Consider the following 21,169-nt stretch of genomic DNA (forward strand, 5'->3'; position numbering starts at 1 on the left):
AAGATGTTCAGTTAATAACATGCATACACACTCAAATGCATACAGATACTGAGATATATACAGTACATATGCTCAATTACATACACATATAACAGTTGTGCTCATAAGTTAACATACCCTGGCAGAATTTATGATTTCTTGGCCATTTTTCAGAGAATATGAATGATAACACAAAAACTTTTCTTTCACTCATGGTTAGTGTTTGGCTGAAGCCATTTATTATCAATCAACTGTGTTTACGCTTTTTAAATCATAATGACAACAGAAACTATACACACTCAGATATATACTGTACATATGCTCAGCTATATACATGCATACACACATGTATTTACACACTGAGATACATACATGCACTAGATACACACAACCATGCATACATACACTTGACACAACCACAACATACTATGAGATGAATACATACATATGTAGTCTGGTAATGGACAGCAACTTCTCTCCTCCCCTCTCTGTCCTGCTGTCCCCCTCACACTCAGTGCAGCTCCTTCCTCTGCCCCCCCCCCCCACACTCAGTGCAGCTCCTTCCTCTGTCCCCCCCCCACACTCAGTGCAGCTCCTTCCTCTGTCCCCCACACACTCAGTGCAGCTCCTTCCTCTGTCCCCCCCCCACACTCAGTGCAGCTCCTTCCTCTGTCCCCCCCACACACTCAGTGCAGCTCCTTCCTCTGTCCCCCCCACACACTCAGTGCAGCTCCTTCCTCTGTCCCCCCCCACACTCAGTGCAGCTCCTTCCTCTGTCCCCCCCACACACTCAGTGCAGCTCCTTCCTCTGCCCCCCCCACACACACACTCAGTGCAGCTCCTCCCTCTGTCCCCCCCCCCACACTCAGTGCAGCTCCTTCCTCTGTCCCCCCCCCCACACTCAGTGCAGCTCCTTCCTCTGTCCCCCCCCCCACACTCAGTGCAGCTCCTTCCTCTGTCCCCCCCCCACACTCAGTGCAGCTCCTTCCTCTGTCCCCCCCCCACACTCAGTGCAGCTCCTTCCTCTGTCCCCCCCACACACTCAGTGCAGCTCCTTCCTCTGCCCCCCCCACACACACACTCAGTGCAGCTCCTCCCTCTGTCCCCCCCCCACATTCAGTGCAGCTCCTTCCTCTGTCCCCCCCCACACTCAGTGCAGCTCCTTCCTCTGTCCCCCCCCCACACTCAGTGCAGCTCCTTCCTCTGTCCCCCCCAGCTCCTTCCTCTGTCCCCCCCCCACACTCAGTGCAGCTCCTTCCTCTGTCCCCCCCACACACTCAGTGCAGCTCCTTCCTCTGCCCCCCCCACACACACACACTCAGTGCAGCTCCTCCCTCTGTCCCCCCCCCACACTCAGTGCAGCTCCTTCCTCTGTCCCCCCCCCACACTCAGTGCAGCTCCTTCCTCTGTCCCCCCCCCCACACTCAGTGCAGCTCCTTCCTCTGTCCCCCCCCCCCACACTCAGTGCAGCTCCTTCCTCTGTCCCCCCACACACTCAGTGCAGCTCCTTCCTCTGTCCCCCCCCCACACTCAGTGCAGCTCCTTCCTCTGTCCCCCCCCACACACTCAGTGCAGCTCCTTCCTCTGTCCCCCCCACACACTCAGTGCAGCTCCTTCCTCTGCCCCCCCCACACACTCAGTGCAGCTCCTTCCTCTGTCCCCCCCCCCACACTCAGTGCAGCTCCTTCCTCTGTCCCCCCCCCCACACTCAGTGCAGCTCCTTCCTCTGTCCCCCCCCCACACTCAGTGCAGCTCCTTCCTCTGTCCCCCCCCCCCACACTCAGTGCAGCTCCTTCCTCTGTCCCCCCACACACTCAGTGCAGCTCCTTCCTCTGTCCCCCCCCCACACTCAGTGCAGCTCCTTCCTCTGTCCCCCCCACACACTCAGTGCAGCTCCTTCCTCTGTCCCCCCCCACACACTCAGTGCAGCTCCTTCCTCTGTCCCCCCCACACACTCAGTGCAGCTCCTTCCTCTGCCCCCCCACACACACACTCAGTGCAGCTCCTCCCTCTGTCCCCCCCCCCCACACTCAGTGCAGCTCCTTCCTCTGTCCCCCCCCACACTCAGTGCAGCTCCTTCCTCTGTCCCCCCCCCCACACTCAGTGCAGCTCCTTCCTCTGTCCCCCCCCCCACACTCAGTGCAGCTCCTTCCTCTGTCCCCCCCACACACACACACTCAGTGCAGCTCCTCCCTCTGTCCCCCCCCACACTCAGTGCAGCTCCTTCCTCTGTCCCCCCCCCCACACTCAGTGCAGCTCCTTCCTCTGTCCCCCCCCCCCCACACTCAGTGCAGCTCCTTCCTCTGTCCCCCCCCACACTCAGTGCAGCTCCTTCCTCTGTCCCCCCCCCACACTCAGTGCAGTTCCTTCCTCTGTCCCCCCCCACACACTCAGTGCAGCTTCTCCCTCTGTCCCCCCCCCCACACTCAGTGCAGCTCCTTCCTCTGTCCCCCCCCACACTCAGTGCAGCTCCTTCCTCTGTCCCCCCCACACACTCAGTGCAGTTCCTTCCTCTGCCCCCCCCCACACACACTCAGTGCAGCTCCTTCCTCTGCCCCCCCACACACTCAGTGCAGCTCCTTCCTCTGTCCCCCCCCCACACTCAGTGCAGCTCCTTCCTCTGCCCCCCCCCCACACTCAGTGCAGCTCCTTCCTCTGTCCCCCCCCCCACACTCAGTGCAGCTCCTTCCTCTGTCCCCCCCCCCACACTCAGTGCAGCTCCTTCCTCTGCCCCCCCCCACACTCAGTGCAGCTTCTCCCTCTGTCCCCCCCCCACACTCAGTGCAGCTCCTTCCTCTGTCCCCCCCACACTCAGTGCAGCTCCTTCCTCTGTCCCCCCCCACTCAGTGCAGCTCCTTTCTCTGTCCCCCCCCCACTCAGTGCAGCTCCTTCCTCTGCCCCCCCCCCCCCACACTCAGTGCAGCTCCTTCCTCTGTCCCCCCCCCACACTCAGTGCAGGTCCTTCCTCTGTCCCCCACACACTCAGTGCAGCTCCTTCCTCTGTCCCCCCCCCACACTCAGTGCAGCTCCTTCTCTGTCCCCCCCACACACTCAGTGCAGCTCCTTCCTCTGTCCCCCCCACACACTCAGTGCAGCTCCTTCCTCTGTCCCCCCCACACACTCAGTGCAGCTCCTTCCTCTGTCCCCCCGCACACACTCAGTGCAGCTCCTTCCTCTGTCCCCCCCACACACTCAGTGCAGCTCCTTCCTCTGTCCCCCCCACACACTCAGTGCAGCTCCTTCCTCTGTCCCCCCCCACACACTCAGTGCAGCTCCTTCCTCTGTCCCCCCCCCACACTCAGTGCAGCTCCTTCCTCTGTCCCCCCCCACACTCAGTGCAGCTCCTTCCTCTGCCCCCCCCACACACACACTCAGTGCAGCTCCTCCCTCTGTCCCCCCCACACACTCAGTGCAGCTCCTTCCTCTGTCCCCCCCCCACACTCAGTGCAGCTCCTTCCTCTGTCCCCCCCCCCCACACTCAGTGCAGCTCCTTCCTCTGTCCCCCCCCCCCACACTCAGTGCAGCTCCTTCCTCTGTCCCCCCCCCCACACTCAGTGCAGCTCCTTCCTCTGTCCCCCCCCCACACTCAGTGCAGCTCCTTCCTCTGTCCCCCCCCCCCCACACACTCAGTGCAGCTCCTTCCTCTGCCCCCCCCCACACACACACTCAGTGCAGCTCCTCCCTCTGTTCCCCCCCCCCCACACTCAGTGCAGCTCCTTCCTCTGTCCCCCCCCCCACACTCAGTGCAGCTCCTTCCTCTGTCCCCCCCCCCACACTCAGTGCAGCTCCTTCCTCTGTCCCCCCCCCACACTCAGTGCAGCTCCTTCCTCTGTCCCCCCCCCACACTCAGTGCAGCTCCTTCCTCTGTCCCCCCCACACACTCAGTGCAGCTCCTTCCTCTGCCCCCCCCACACACACACACTCAGTGCAGCTCCTCCCTCTGTCCCCCCCCACACTCAGTGCAGCTCCTTCCTCTGTTCCCCCCACACTCAGTGCAGCTCCTTCCTCTGTCCCCCCCCCCCACACTCAGTGCAGCTCCTTCCTCTGTCCCCCCCCCCCACACTCAGTGCAGCTCCTTCCTCTGTCCCCCACACACTCAGTGCAGCTCCTTCCTCTGCCCCCCCCACACTCAGTGCAGCTCCTTCCTCTGTCCCCCCCACACACTCAGTGCAGCTCCTTCCTCTGTCCCCCCCACACACTCAGTGCAGCTCCTTCCTCTGCCCCCCCACACACTCAGTGCAGCTCCTTCCTCTGTCCCCCCCACACTCAGTGCAGCTCCTTCCTGTCCCCCCCCACACTCAGTGCAGCTCCTTCCTCTGTCCCCCCCACACACTCAGTGCAGCTCCTTCCTCTGCCCCCCCCACACACTCAGTGCAGCTCCTTCCTCTGCCCCCCCCACACACACACTCAGTGCAGCTCCTCCCTCTGTCCCCCCCCCCACACTCAGTGCAGCTCCTTCCTCTGTCCCCCCCCCACACTCAGTGCAGCTCCTTCCTCTGTCCCCCCCCCCACACTTAGTGCAGCTCCTTCCTCTGTCCCCCCCCCCCCCACACTCAGTGCAGCTCCTTCCTCTGTCCCCCCCACACACTCAGTGCAGCTCCTTCCTCTGCCCCCCCCACACACACACACACACTCAGTGCAGCTCCTCCCTCTGTCCCCCCCCACACTCAGTGCAGCTCCTTCCTCTGTCCCCCCCCCCACACTCAGTGCAGCTCCTTCCTCTGTCCCCCCCCCCCACACTCAGTGCAGCTCCTTCCTCTGTCCCCCCCCCCCCACACTCAGTGCAGCTCCTTCCTCTGTCCCCCCCCCCACACTCAGTGCAGCTCCTTCCTCTGTCCCCCCCACACTCAGTGCAGCTCCTTCCTCTGTCCCCCCCCACACACTCAGTGCAGCTTCTCCCTCTGTCCCCCCCCCCACACTCAGTGCAGCTCCTTCCTCTGTCCCCCCCACACTCAGTGCAGCTCCTTCCTCTGTCCCCCCCACACACTCAGTGCAGTTCCTTCCTCTGCCCCCCCCCACACACACACACTCAGTGCAGCTCCTTCCTCTGCCCCCCACACACTCAGTGCAGCTCCTTCCTCTGTCCCCCCCCCACACTCAGTGCAGCTCCTTCCTCTGTCCCCCCCCCACACTCAGTGCAGCTCCTTCCTCTGCCCCCCCCCACACTCAGTGCAGCTTCTCCCTCTGCCCCCCCCCCCACACTCAGTGCAGCTCCTTCCTCTGTCCCCCCCACACTCAGTGCAGCTCCTTCCTCTGTCCCCCCCCCCCACTCAGTGCAGCTCCTTTCTCTGTCCCCCCCCACTCAGTGCAGCTCCTTCCTCTGCCCCCCCCCCACACTCAGTGCAGCTCCTTCCTCTGTCCCCCACACACACTCAGTGCAGCTCCTTCCTCTGTCCCCCCCCACACACTCAGTGCAGCTTCTCCCTCTGTCCCCCCCCCCCCCACACTCAGTGCAGCTCCTTCCTCTGTCCCCCCCACACTCAGTGCAGCTCCTTCCTCTGTCCCCCCCACACACTCAGTGCAGTTCCTTCCTCTGCCCCCCCCCCCACACACACTCAGTGCAGCTCCTTCCTCTGCCCCCCACACACTCAGTGCAGCTCCTTCCTCTGTCTCCCCCCCCCACACTCAGTGCAGCTCCTTCCTCTGCCCCCCCCCCCACACTCAGTGCAGCTCCTTCCTCTGCCCCCCCCCCCCACACTCAGTGCAGCTCCTTCCTCTGTCCCCCCCCACACTCAGTGCAGCTCCTTCCTCTGTCCCCCCCCACACTCAGTGCAGCTCCTTCCTCTGCCCCCCCCCACACTCAGTGCAGCTTCTCCCTCTGTCCCCCCCCACACTCAGTGCAGCTCCTTCCTCTGTCCCCCCCACACTCAGTGCAGCTCCTTCCTCTGTCCCCCCCCCCACTCAGTGCAGCTCCTTTCTCTGTCCCCCCCCCCCAATCAGTGCAGCTCCTTCCTCTGCCCCCCCCCACACTCAGTGCAGCTCCTTCCTCTGTCCCCCACACACACTCAGTGCAGCTCCTTCCTCTGCCCCCCCCCCACACACACTCAGTGCAGCTCCTTCCTCTGCCCCCCACACACACACTCAGTGCAGCTTCTCCCTCAGTCCCCCCCCACACTCAGTGCAGCTCCTTCCTCTGCCCCCCCCCCCCACACACACTCAGTGCAGCTCCTTCCTCTGTCCCCCCCACACTCAGTGCAGCTCCTTCCTCTGTCTCCCCCCCCACTCAGTGCAGCTCCTTCCTCTGTCTCCCCCCCCACTCAGTGCAGCTCCTTCCTCTGTCCCCCCCCACTCAGTGCAGCTCCTTCCTCTGTCCCCCCCACACACTCAGTGCAGCTCCTTCCTCTGTCCCCCACACACTCAGTGCAGCTCCTTCCTCTGTCCCCCCCCCCCACTCAGTGCAGCTCCTTCCTCTGTCCCCCCCACTCAGTGCAGCTCCTTCCTCTGTCCCCCCCACTCAGCGCAGCTCCTTCCTCTGTCTCCCACACACTCTCACAGCTCCTCTCCAATACATCGGTCTGCCAGAGTGAGCAGTCCTGAGAGGGCTCCAGTAGCCGGAACTAGAAGCAAAGCATCGGAAAATGCAGCTAGGAGGTTCTGTATCCCTCCACAGAGAGAAACAAGTCCCTTGTAACTAGGGCTGTTTGGATCCAGACAATTACATATATGTAAAGATAGGTGAAATTCTGATACATGTTATGGATCCTAAATTCTGATTAAGCTTTTATGGGGGTGTTAGAAGAATTTTTGAGGGTGGGAATTTTTGTCAGAAACCCAGGCAGAGGATGTAAAAACCGAATTGTTCAAGTGAATCCCGGACAGGTGGCAACCCTAATTTTAGGCAAGGCCAAGAGTTCCTTGGGTGAGGCTATTCCCCTGGGGGGGGGGTGTAACTATTTAGGAGGTGACTACAGTGATCCTATTCCATTAAGTACTACTGACCCCAGGTGGAGGGAGAGACTGTTTCAGGTAAAATGGCTGCTTTAAAGTGCTACATATGCTTTCACATGTGACTACTGTGGATCGTCCACTACATGCAATTGACTTAATGTGGACATTTCTTCCTTTAGAAATGTGAAGGTCAATGGCTGAGAATGTTGTGTGGGGGGCCTCTGGCACAGGGTGGGGCACAATGGGTACAGCCTCAGCAGTGTTCACTGTTCTAGCAAGGGAGGAGCGGGGCAGGGGCTTGTGCTTTTGGCATCAACATCCAACTAATTGCAAAGACCCTCTAACAAATGATTTCAGATTTTTAGGTTTTAAGTTGAACTCCAGCCTTACCTTCTTACCCCACACTTGTAGTAAAGCCTCTCTTGTGTTGAAGCTGAATACTCTCAATTCCCTGGAAACTAGCATCTCTATAACCCTTTGAAGCTGCAGCAGCTATCTTGAGCCCACCTTAACTTCCCATCTGTCTTCAGTCACCACCAGTCCCCTCTCCTCCTGATCTGTACTGCCACTGGCCAACCTCTTACAACTATTGGCTTTCTCGGTCATCAATCCATTTTTTACTCTTTGTTGTGTGTGGTTGTGATCTTTAAGGCTGGTGTCAATCACTGCACTGCTGTTCCCTAATCATTATATGAAAAGACACTTCCCTGACATCCCTTTAGACTTGCATGCTCCTCTTTGCTGGCCTCTGGGGACTGCAGACATTAGCGGTGCAATCTGCTGATCAGTTGCTTGATAATACTCTATTAGATCTGATTAGCAGATTGCACAGCTTAAATCTGCAGCACCCAGTGGCCATCAGGAAGAAGCATGCATGAAAGGGGTGACAGGGATGTGTTCTTTCATATAATGCTCAATGCAGGGTGATGGGACATTTACAGTAGCCTGCTGGCTACTCCCCTACTGTGGAGCAAGGACCCATCACTCAATTTCAGAAGAGATATTTATTGAAAATGAAGTTATTTGATTGAAATGTTTTTATTGCATGTTGAAGGGGGAGGGGACGAGGGAAGGTATCACACTTTTTAGCTTTAAAAATTGGATTGCAGATCTTTCTCTGCTTGTTGTTTTGTGCTGCCTACACCCCACAAGATTAGTTCTGTCCTTGTCATTTTACCACTTAAATTTAATCAATGACCCTACGCATTATTATTGGTGAAATTTCCCTTCACGTCTGATTGAAAAGATCACACCACACACTGTACAATTTTCACATGATAATAATCTGACAATGGGCTGATGTGCTGGTATCTGGGAACTTGTAATACACATTGTGCCAGCAGAGGGCACTGTATAACTAGTTTTGGCTCAGTGCATACCACATATAACATGGATATCCGCAGTATAAGATCTCCTGAGTGGGGGTCCAGGAATAGGTCTTGTATATTTTATATGAGGAATAGTGCAAAATGTTTGCTGTTCAGTATTTTCTCTGCAGCCTCCAGTATGATAATAACCATGTTAAAGCAGCATAACACACATGTTGTACATCATAGAGTTGTACAGCATAAGAACCCAATACAGAAATGATTTTTATTTTTTTATTTCATGCTGCTATTGCTGAACCATCAGCAGTGGAAAATCATCAGTTTCTGCATGTTTCATCTAAATCCCCAAATCTCTAGGTGCATGACATAATCCGGGTCCACTGATGAATTAAATCTGACCTCCAGCCTTCCCTTCAGTCTTGTACAGTTGTACCGGCTCCTCTTCTGTACTGAAATGACTTCCTCTGATTTCACTGTGCACAATAAAAGCTGCAGCAAATCAGACAGAGCCCGCCTCATTTCCTGGATGGAGCGTGTCCAGCATCATCTAGTACAGTGGTGGCAAACCTTGGCCCCCCCAGATGTTTTGGAACTACATTTCCCATGATGCTCATGCACTCTGTGGTATAGTTAAGCATCATGGGAAATGTAGTTCCAAAACATCTGGGGGGCCAAGGTTTGCCATCACTGATCTAGTTCTTTCCTCCCTAGCCTGACTGTCCCTGACCCGCCCCTTTTAATTCTTCAATGTCAGTTTTTTCAATCAAAGGGGCTCAACATCATATATGGCGATCTGTATGCAAATACAACCTGCCTGACAATGCCCTCTCCTCCAGACTGACACCACCCATCAAGGCATTTTGATATTTGCATAACTCCTCCCATGAGCCAGCCCACTGCTTGCATCAGGACTGAGAGCTCTTGGGGAAGAGTACAGTGGCAGCGTGCTGGGATGGGTTCAGGATTTATGTACAGCACCCTGCCAGCCTCGCCCACCAGCCATGATCTGCCCGCATTGCATAGAGAAGCACAGAAACCTGGTGATGACTTCACTAGGTCTAATTCTCCATTAACACTTATATGACTCCAAGACTTTGAAGTGCATCTTTGATACAACTTTCAACTTTCGATGGGTGCAACTGGCTGTTGCACACAAGTTGCAATGTGTAACATTCAGGTACGATTTTCATGCAACTTCTGAGGGTTAACATTGAAGTCTTTGGCTCTCAAGTTGCATGAAAGTCGGACCAAAGAAGTGCATGAACTACTTTTGAAATTGCTGCAACTTTAAGTCGCACATACAGTATATGAATGGTTATCATTGGAAAACATGGGGAACGACTTGTCCTGCAACTTTGATGTCCAAACATGGATGACAAGTCGCACAAGTGTGAATGGAGCTTAAAATAAGGTTTGTAATGAAAGAGAAAAGGTGTTATTTACAAAGATAATTAGCAGGAGCGTACGTACAGGGGTTGAGACCCGGCCCCATGCTCCAGGATAGGCTGGGCAGTGGGGGGTGGCGGCATGTAGGGGAACTGATCCCTCCATGTAGTCGCTGAAGGCCGGCTTCTCCTCTTCTTCCTCAATGGACCCGGATTATGTCATGCACCTATAGAGTTGGGGATTTAGATGAAACGTGCAGAAACTGCTGATTTTCCACTGCTGATGGTTCATTCAGCAGCTGCAGGACGGTGATGGAGGGCATCAGTTCCACCACATGCCTCTCCCGCAGCTCCCTATCTCTGTCCTGCTGCCCTGGGTCCCTGTGTGCTTCCCTGGCCCCAGGGGATCTGTCAGAATGGAGAGCAGGGAAGAGGCCGATAAGTGTGTCATTTACCTGCCCCTTCCTTGTCTTAATGCATAGGGGGGGTTTAAATGTGTGTTCAGGTTTAAAGGGATGAGGTGGCAACCCTAGGGGAGGAGGGAGGCAATGTATAGCAGCAGCAGATTGAACTTCAGCTCTGATTAACTGCTTGCCGACCGTATACTGTGTGTGTGTGTGTATATGTGGGTGGCACAGTGGTGTAGTGGGTAGCACTCTCGCCCAGCAGTAAGAAGGGTCGCTGGTTCGAATCCCGACCACGACACTACCTGCTTGGAGTTTGCATGTTCTCCCTGTGTCTGCGTGTGTTTCCTCCGGTTTCCTCCCACACTCCAAAGACATGCTGGTAGGTTAATTGGATCCTGTCTAAATTGGCCCTAGTATGTATGAATGTGAGTTAGGGACCTTAGATTGTAAGCTCCTTGAGGGTGTAGGGACTGATGTGAATGTATAATGTATATGTAAAGTGCTGCGTAAATTGACAGCGCTATATAAGTACCTGAAATAAAATAAAATAAATTATATATATATATATATATATATATATATATATATATATATATATATATATGCAAGGCAACTCCTCTGCGCAGGCTCACTTATCTACGTGATTTTGCACTTCCGGTCTGGGGCACACACGCGTGCCTCCGGTCACACGCTCCCACTGTGATTGGACACAGCGGGAGCCAATTAGCGGGTCCAGCAGCTGGGACCCTGCAATCATTTAGGACACAGGCAAAACGGCGGTCTGCCTATGTAAACCAGGCAGATCACCGTTCTGTGAGAAGGGAAGGTTGTGATCCTGTGTTGCTACAAAGCAGGAACATAGAGCTCTGTCTTCCCCTAGTAAAAGCACCCCCCCCCAGTTAGCAAGCACTCCCTAAGACCAGATTTAACCCTTTGATTGCCCCTGATGTTTAACCCCTCCCTTGCCAGCGCGATTAGTACAGTTACAGTGCATATTTTTAGCACTGATCACTGTATTGGTGTCACTGGTCCCCAAAAAGTGTCACTTAGTGTCCAATTTGCCCGTAAAATGTTGCAGTCCCGCTATAAGTCGCTGATCGCCGCTATTACTAGTAAAACAATGAATAAAAATCCTGTAAATCTATTCCATAGTTTGTAGACGCTATAAATTTTGAGCCAATCAATATATGCTTATTGGGATTTCTTTTACCAAGAACATGTAGGCATATACATATTGGCCTACATTTATGAAGAAATTTGATTTTTTTCTATTTTTTTATTGGATGTTTTATAGCAGAAAGTAAAACATATAGTTTTTTAAAATTGTCAGTCAGTTTTTGTTTATAGCGCAAAAAATAAAAACCGCAGAGGTGATCAAATACTACCAAAAGAAAGCTCTATTTATGTGGGAAAAAAGGACATATTTGGGTACAGTGTCGCACAACCGCGCAATTGTCAGGTAAAGTAATGCAGTGCCGTATCGTAATAAATGTGTGACATATTCTCTGTAATGATGTGTTTTTATTATGTGCAGCAGACGTATACAGTATATCATTGGGGGAGGACTTTTATGCTGCCCTCGGGAACCAATAGCATTTCAGCTGTCAATTTTTCTTGAGCAGATACCAAATGTGATTTAATCATTCCTTATCGGTAACAGCAGCCCTTTCCTTTACCCTTCTTATAGAGATTGCATAGATTATTGGGCGTCTTTTATAAATGGACAGATTTTATTTTCTGTATAGTGCCATCATCTTCTGTAGCGCTGTACAATGGAAGTGATGCAGATCAGTCAGGTGAGGAAACATTTCCCATGACGGCTACATAGAGTTGCATAGCAAAGGCATAAACAGCAACATCAACAGACCTGTAGCAGCTTTTTTAAGTCAGCTTTTTGTAAATGGCCACAAAATCGCACCGCGCATTTATTTGAATAGGCTGCCATGTGTGCAACAAAACTGGTGTGCATTTTCAACAGCATTTTGCCATGTTTGACGCGCTTTTTTTGGTGCGTTGGAGGTGCCATTAACATCCATTGAGAATGACTGGCAAGAATAGCACAACAGGCGTTTCTTGTGTGTTTTGTAAATTCACTCGAAATCGCATCATTTTGCATGTGCTAATGCTAAGGCTCGGTTCACACAGGGGCAACACGACTCTGGCCGCGACTTTGCGAGGCGACCTGGACACGACCTGAGGGCGACACCACAGCGCGACTTGGGGCGACTTACAAGGCGACTTCAAGTCGCCTCCAGGACAGGCGACTTTCCAGTGGCCAATCAAACCACAATCAGCTCTGGGGGAGGGAGGGGTTTGCTTGAAAAAAACCATCTTCTCTTCCTGTGAAGTCGCTTCACTATAGACCACGATCCGACTTGTAGGCGACTTCCATTGAAATCAATGGGTACAAGTCGCCTAGAAGTCGCCTTGAAGTAGTACAGGGACCTTTTCTGAAGTCGGAGCGACTTCAGTAGCATACATTAAGACGGCTCTCATTCACTTGAATGGAATTTCTGATGTTAAGTGACTTGGGGCGACTCGAGGTCTGACAAGTCGGATCCCAAGTCGCAGTAGTGTGAACCGGCACTGAGTGTGAATGCAGGTTTAGCTGGGAAGTAACAGATTATTTTACTGTTAAGCTCCATTCACATTTGGCGTTTTGGGGCTCCCAAATTGCACTGCAGTCGCAAAACACATGTGCCATTGATAGAAACCTAAAATGCGGTGTGGTTTTGGTGTGATTATTGTAAAATATATCGCGGCAAACCGCAACGTTCGAAGCTTGTTGCCCAAAAGAAGCTCCTGCTCCTTTTTAGGGCGACAAGCTGTGTTGTAGGTGCCATTGAAAATGAATGGCACCTGAACATGCATTATGCGATTTGAGATTGCGGGTAGAGTCGCAGTGATTCTGCCCAAGATCCCAAAACTCCCAATGTGAACAGAGCCTTATGCCGCGTACACACGAGCGGACTTCTCATCGGACTGAACCCCGAAGGACTTTTTGACGGAGTTCCAACGAACTGGACTTGCCTACACACGATCCCACCAAAGTCCGATCATTTTGAACGTGATGACGTACGACCAGACTAGAATGAGGAAGTTTATAGCCAGTAGCCAATAGCTGCCCTTGCGTCGTTTTTGATCCTTCGGACTAGCATACAGACGAGCGGATTTTTCGATAGGACTCGAGTCCGTCGGAAACGTTTGAAACTTGTTCTATTTCTAAGGTCTGTCAGATTTTTAGACAGAAAAGATCAGATGAAGCCCACACACGATCAAATTGTCCGACGGATTCGTTCCATCGGACCTTTGATGCCTGAAAGTCCGGTCGTGTGTACGCGGCATTAGGGATCAGTCCCACATGCATCAGCCCTTGTCGTCCCTCTGAAAAGTGATCAGCAGTGGATTGCTTTTCAGAGATTGTTTGATGGGCAGTAAGGAAGAGATATGTTGCCTCTTCACTGCTTGTTCTAACCCTGAAAATGTTGAGCCACTGCGCCACAACCATGTGCATTGCAGTTGCAGGGCGGTTTCACCATGACACCATTTACTTGAGTGAGTTTTGTTTAGCGGTGGGACTGCCCGTCAAACGCGACACGGGCAGAATGTCCTTGTTAAGGTGGGCGGTTGGAGGGTGGTAACAGGGGTTTTACTGCCCCCTGGCTGCAAGTATGATTAAGCCCTAACATTCAATTTTCTTTATTGAAATTCCACCAATCGTAGAAAGTTTGTGTAATGGACAAATCTGTTGAGATAATTAACAGGTCAGCCAACAATGACTGCAAAAGGATCTTTTATTTTACCTGATGTTGAAAGACTACGTCCATGACACCCACATACACCATCCCCAAAACCCGAACCGCCCCTCCCTTGCCTAAATCCTGAAGTGCTTCTTCTTTCGGAAAGCTGTAATGAATTGAATTTAGCATGTATGCATGGCTCTGCCCTGTTTTTTCCTTCTTTGTGACATCTCAGTGCTGCTGATCTCTTGTAGCCTCTTTGCAATCACTTCCTGTCAGGGTGGATTTGATTTAAATCAAGTTGATTTAGACCACGATTTAAATCACTAGTAAAAAGGCTTGATTTAAATCAACTAAATCCTAATTTTTAAAGCGCAACTGTCATCTCTGTCCCGCAGCGGCTCCTCCTCTGACCCGCTGTTGACTCACCGACAGTCCCATTCACTTTAATGGGACGGCTGGTGATGTGGCAGTGACACAACAAGATGAGGGGCGTGGCGGCAGCAGGTGAGTGGATTCCTGCTAACAGGCGGTGCCATGATGGATCTGAAATGACAGGTGCTCTTTAAATGTAAGGACTTAATATTTGCAAACAAAATGAAGGTTTCTTATTTAGAATAATAAGCTGTCAGGTTAGTAAAACAGCGATATCAGAACCGATTCAATCATACAGTTTGTAGTGTACATAGATTTGCAAGACAATGGGATAAAGGAATATTCCTAAACTTTGTTTTATCTCATGGTTGCTGTGTAATTGTGTGAATGCATCAATGCAGTGCATGTTATCTCAGCTTGGATTCATTTCATGAGTTTACAAAAAATGTAAATATTGCAGAATATACAGCCTCATGCTACATAACTAAGCTCCATTTCATGCTGAATAAACAAAATTATTAATGTATCTTAACCACTTAGAGCACGGAAGATTTGCCCCCTTAATGACCAGGCCATTTTTTGCGATTCGGCACTGCGTCGCTTTAACTGACAATTGCGCGGTCGTGCGACGCTGTATCCAAACAAAAATACCTTTTTTTTTCCCCACAAATAGAGCTTTTTTTTGCTGGTACTTGATCACCTCTGTGTTTTTTTATTTTTGCGCTATAAACAAAAAAAGACTGACAATTTTGAAAAAAAAAATGTTTTTTTACTTTTTGTTATAATAAATATCCAGACAAAAAAAAAAAATGTAAAAAAAATAGTTTCTTCCTCAGTTTATGCCGATATGTATTCTTCTACATATTTTTGGCAAAAAAATATTGCAATAAGCGTGTATTGATTGGTTTGCGCAAAAGTTATAGCGTCTATAAAATAGGGAATAGATTTATGGCATTGTTGTTATTATTATTATTTTATTTTTTTACTAGTAATGGCAGTGATCAGCGATTTTTACTGCGATCACAAGTGGCCGGCGGACATCGCAGCTTATACGGCGTATACGGCGGCTGGTCGGCAAGTGGTTAAGTAGAAAATTATCTTTAGATTAGCATTTTATTAAATTAAGTTTGATAAAAATAAAAAAAAATCAGATTTTTCTTTTTATTTTAAATCATTGTTTTTTTGTTTTTTTTTTTGTACCCTGCTTCCTGTCTACACACACTTCAGCAATGACGGCATGGCTTTTCTCATGGTGGGTTTCCTGATGATGACAACAGGGGATCGTGTCTATGAAATGTGTACAGAAATGGACACTAGTCTCCATCTAAAGTCAATAAGGCCGGGTGACAATGTAGGAACTGGGCGGCAGGGGCGGACGTTGTCACCCTATAACGGGAAGTGCGGGAACATGAACCCTCATGGCATGTTCAGTTGGTATTATTTAACCACTTCAATACTGGGCACATTCACCCCCTTTCCTGCCCAGGCCAATTTTCAGCTTTCAGCGCTGTCACGCTTTGAATGACAATTGCGCGGTCGTGCAACACTGTACCCATATGAAAGTTTTATCATTGTTTTACACAAATAGAGCTTTCTTTTGGTGGTATTAAATCCCCACTGGGTTTTTTATTTTTTGCTAAATGGAAAAAAGAGTGAAAACTTAGAAAAGAAAAATCGTTTTTCTTAGTTTCTGTAATTAAATTTTGCAAATAATAAATTGTTCTTCATAAATTTAGAGCAAAGTATATACTGCTATGTTTCTTTGGTGAAAATAACCCAAATCGGTGTATATTATTTAGTCTGTAGAAAACTATGGTATATATCTGAAAATCAATTAATCCTGATGTACTGACGGCCTATCTGATATCTTGAGGCCCGGAAATGCCAGGACAGTATAAATACCCCCAAATGACCCCTTTTTGGAAAGTAGACAGTCCAAGATATTTAGTAAGCGGCATGGCGGGTTTTTTGAAGTTGTCCAATTTTTTTGGAAAATGTATTTTTTCTTTTACACCAGTGCAGTACAGAATTATCATATAACGGTGTGGCAGTAATCAGGGACACTGGCTGATGACACTAAAAAGAAAATGTTGTTTTTTTTTTACATTTCCTTTTTTTTTTTTATTACATTTTATATATATTATTTTTAACACACTGTGACGAGCAATATAATGTTACCAAAGCAACATTGTACTACTCTTGGGAAGTAGTACTACTCTTTTTACACATTTTGTCTGTTTATAGCAGTGCATTACATTGCTATAAGCAAACATTTTACTGAATGAAACTGATTCATTCAGTCTGTTTTGCTGTGATTGGCCAGAGCTAATCACATGGTACAGATGGGCTGTGATTGGCCCTGTCTGTACCATGTGGTCACACTGACCAATCACAGCTAGCAACACAGATCTATCCGATGGATGGCATAAAAGGAAGCCATCCATTGTATACAACTGTCATGTGACCTGCTGCGATTGGTCATGGCGGTCCCATGGTACTGGCAACGAGTCGGTACCCTGATCGGTCGTGTCCTGTGGACATGGCCGGTGACAGATTGCGTGGCCCCGCGATCGCCGTATCCTGATAGGACATCTTATGATGTCCAATCAGGATAACAAAACCATCGTCCAGCCGTCAATCTGCTATTGGACGGGTGGGAACTGGATAAGATCTGCAGATTTAAAGAGGTTGAAAATGGCTCTAGAAATGAAATGAACAATTAAAGCTGATAGAAGATTGCAGTGATTGAATTTACGTAGACTGACACGGGTTTAGGTGTTGAGTTGACCTAATTTTTCACTTTATAAAATTCTTCTTGCAAAGTTGTACGGGCTCCTCCCCTGTACCAAAATGACTTACTTCCTGGTGGATGTCCAGCATCATCTAGCTCTTTTCTCCCCACTCTGACTGTCCCTGTCCCACCCCTTTCATTCATTAGATTTCAGTTCTTTCGGTCATGAAGACTGAGAGGTCTTGATAGTTACTAAGCCAGGGTGCTGTGATGTTTTTAGGAGGGGCGACCGCATTTCCAAACTCCCATTTAGAGGCCCCCCCCCCCCCCCCCTCCACTTCCAAAAAATCAGCTTGTGCTGTAACAAATCACAGCACAGTGATTAGTCACTGGGATTTATAATTTCTACAATCACAAGCAGGGGGTGGAGATTGTGTTCCTCCAGACATTCCCGGCCAGGACAAGTACTGTCAGTGAGTAAAGCGGTCATGTGGCGGCCTTTTTTTGGGGGCATCAGATTGGCCCGGGGGGTGGCTGTGTCAGTTTCATTCCGGGACACTGTATTGTCCTGGAATGAAGGTATCCGGGACAGACCTGCAAAATTCGGGACTGTCCCGGGCAATCCGGGACACGTGGTCACCCTAGGCTATGCACAGCATCCTGCTGACCTATTCCAACAGCCATGATCTGCCTGCATTGCATAGAGAAGCACAGAAACCCCTTGATGATATCACTGGAACTAAAAGAAGGTTTGTGATGGAAAGGTTCGATTTACAAATATTATTAGTATGTTGGAGGGGAGAAGGAACCAGGGAAGGCCAGATATAAGCAGGTTAATTATGATCTATAATAAAGTGTACTTTCCATTGTAAGGTGTCTGTCAGTAACCTGTTATTACACGTCTGCAGGAGCGCACTCCAACACCCGGAACATGGCCATTCCTTTTTCCAACACAAATTATCGCATCCCTCGAGGGTTTGCCAGTCTCCTGGAAGGGCTCACCAGAGAGGTCCTAAGGGAGCAGCCGAAGGATATCCCGCTATTTGCTTCCAAATACTTTTCAGACCTTCTGCAAAACAGGGAAGGTGAGCAGTTACCTGGTATCATCGTCACACTTAAATTGGTATTAAACCCAAAATCAAAAATGTAATATAGCAGCTTCCCAATCATTAGATGTGATGGCTGCATTAGCTTTCTTTTTTAGGCCCCCCCCCCTCTGTTGTCACCTGGTTAATCTGGGCAGTAACAAGCCTGTATTAGAGTGCCCCCACTCTGGATGAAGGAGCACAGGGGGCACCTTTGGATAGCAGCATTGTCAGTTGGGGGGGGGGGGGGGGGGGGGAGGAGTGTTAGATGTGTTACTCTAACAAAATAAAGCCAAACTCCAGCTAATACATTATGAGCAGTTACAGCAAACAGTTTATTTATTTTTTCTTTTGGGATAAAGGGTGTACATCAATAAATAAAAGCATCATCATCGTAAGCACTACTGTCAGTAGTAAATGGTTTGCCTCAACCTTGTAACTGCTGCATCGGCAGGACAGCTTGTTCTGTTGGAAAAAAAACAGGCTTGCTGGCAGGATCAGTAGGTGAAAATAAAAGAAAGAAAGCCTATTAAAGAAAACGAATGCAGCCATCACATCTAAGAATTGATAAACCCAAATGCGAGCATGCATTTTGCCACTTAATACTGTTTTAACGTTGAATTAGTTATTGAAGAGAACCTCTACTCAGATGTTAACATAAAGCTTTGCTGAAATTGAAGAGTAACATCAAGGGATGAAATACTTTTCCTGGAGAACATGCTGCTCAGGATGTCCCTTGAGTTGATACAAAAAAAAAAAAGCCTGCATGTAAAAATGGAGGCTTATGCTTACCTTACCTGTGTTTTTAAACTCCATGGACGCTGCAGGTATTCTATATTTCGGGCTGTGTGGAATTTCTGCTCCCCCCCACTGCTCGCGGTGGTTCCTCCCATGGGCTTGTATATCACTACAGGGCATAGGAGCTGAAAGGAGGAACTACAGTGTGCAGCAGGGGGGGCAGGGATTTCACACATTGGGAAGGGTTGAATTCCTGCAGCAATTGGAGATCAGAAAAGCAGCAAGGTTTGAAGATGGGACCATCAAAAAGGTAGGTATAGAGGCTCTTCATTTACATGCAGCCTTTATACTAGGCATAGGTGTGCGCAAGGAGTGTGCTGGGTATCCCTAATCACCTTATGTGCGTTAGAATATGTCCCCCCCCCCCCCCCGCAGCACTGCCGGCTTCCCTCCTCTCCTGCCCGCTGCTGCAGACACACACGGGGATCTTCAGGATGGAGAGCGGAGAGGGGGCTGGTAAAAATGACCCCTTCATTTCTGAATTATCACAGTGAGTGATCGGTACTGACTACTCACTGTGTTCATTCATAACTGTGTTTACTAAGCTTCAGATTATGAATGAACAGGAAGGCTGTACAGAGCTCTTCCTGTTCATTCATTCTGTGCACTTGAGGCTACAGAAAGGGAAAAGTGAGACTTCAAGGGTATATTTAGACACCTCATATTTCACCAAGGCCCCCAAGAAGCGGTGAAAAAAATTAAAAATGTAAAATATAAAAAAATAAGGGTCATTCACACCGGTTCTCTGTGTGTGTGTATACATGCCCGCGCGCACACACATGCACACACACACGCGCACGCATGTGTGTTTGAGCTTTGGGCTGCACATAGGGTTGCCACCTTTTCTTCAAATTAAACCCAAACACTTTAGCGGCGCACAGCAATTTTTTGGTCCACAGAGTTCCCCTTTTACATCTGAATCCACAGAGTTTCCTTTCACTGTAAAGGGGGACTCTGGGGACTCTGATGTAAGGGAGAACTCTGGGGACTCTAATGTAAGGGAGAACTCTGGGGACTCTGATGTAAGGGAGAACTCTGGGGACTCTAATGTAAGGGAGAACTCTGGGGACTCTAAGGGATGCTCTGGGAACCCTAATTTAAGGGGGGAACACTAAGAACTCTGATGTACAGAGAGGACTCTGATGTAAGGGGGAACACTGTGGCCTCTGATGAAAGGATTGCTCTGAGAACCCTGATTTATCTTAGTGTACTCACTCAGAGGCAGGAGAGAGAAGGGGGAGACTTCAATCACAGACAGGGATGGATGGTGAGCTCACTCACCCATTGGCAGTCAGCGCCTCTCATCCAGATGTAACTGAGGCTGCTGGACTTCCAATTTCCAAGAATTGGAGTGTGGGCAGACACAGAGGGGTGGGGGAGGAAGAGTTGCTGAACAAGCCCTCTCTCATCTCCCGCCTGTGTTTTTTCTTTTTTGGGGGGGATTATTAGTCTTGGTTTTGGGCAGTGTGAAAGAGTGTAACAGACACTCTCAGCTTGGCCAGCTGCAGCCAGAAACCCCGCTGGGAAGCCATAGTCTGGTCTGACTAATGTGTCCGGGTTTCAGGCAGTCTGAAACCTGGACACATGATTCCAAACCCGAACTGTCTGGGTGAATCCCGGACAGGTGGCAACCCTAGCTGCACACCCTATTGTAATAGGCCGCACACGCCTATGATTCTAGTATTGACTGAAGGGACCCTGGAGCAGCATGTTCTCCAGGAAAGTTAGGTATATAGCATCTTCCTTTACATTTGGGCTTTATTTTTCTATCAAGCCTGTTGTGACAGGGTCACTTTAACTGATTTGTCTTTGCAGGGATGGGCTTTGACCCAGCCGAATGGAGTGCATCTTTGGAGGACAGGTTCTACAATAATCACTCTTTCCAGGTAAGCTGTTGTTAAGTGAGGCTACATTTGAGGCTGTGGCTGGCTGAGGTGTTTCGCAACTGTGCATAAGCCAGCAGCAAGAATCTGCTAAGTCCTGCTGCTGTTTTTGACACCTGCCAGCGGCTAGTTGCGGTCACCATACACATTCATTGTCTAAGGCCACAGATATTCCTGGCTGTTCGCACAGCCAGCAATTACCTGCAGTGATCGCTGCTGGATGCACTTTGTGTGCAAAACGCCAAGGTGAATGTACAGTGCATCCGAAAAGTATTTACAGCGCTTCACTTTTTCCATATTTTGTTATGTTACAGCCTTATTCCAAAATGGATTAAATTCATTATTTTCCTCAAGTTTCTACAAACAATACCCCATAATGACAATGTGAAAGACGTTTGAAATGTTTGCAAATTTATTAAAAATAAAAAAGGAAAAAAAATCCCATGTACATAAGTATTCACATCCTTTGCTCAATACTTTGTTGAAGCACCTTTGGCACCAATTACAGCCTCAAGTCTTGGAGTATGATGCTACACGCTTGGCACACCTATTTTTGGGCCGTTTCTCCCA

The 21,169-nt window shown here is 49.7% G+C and overlaps 1 protein-coding gene across 1 annotated transcript in view; it reads left to right on the top strand.

The window, feature by feature from the left end:
- Nucleotides 1-21,169, top strand: part of SPA17 (sperm autoantigenic protein 17) — a 143,674-nt gene that overhangs the window by 569 nt on the left and 121,936 nt on the right. Inside the window, exons 2-3 of the mRNA XM_073603221.1 lie at nucleotides 17,740-17,918; nucleotides 20,532-20,602. Of these exons, the coding sequence (XP_073459322.1) occupies nucleotides 17,740-17,918; nucleotides 20,532-20,602 (250 nt within the window). The remainder of the gene's footprint in view (nucleotides 1-17,739; nucleotides 17,919-20,531; nucleotides 20,603-21,169) is intronic.

Source organism: Aquarana catesbeiana, linkage group LG10, assembly GCF_042186555.1.
Source record: "Aquarana catesbeiana isolate 2022-GZ linkage group LG10, ASM4218655v1, whole genome shotgun sequence".
NCBI lineage: Eukaryota > Metazoa > Chordata > Amphibia > Anura > Ranidae > Aquarana > Aquarana catesbeiana.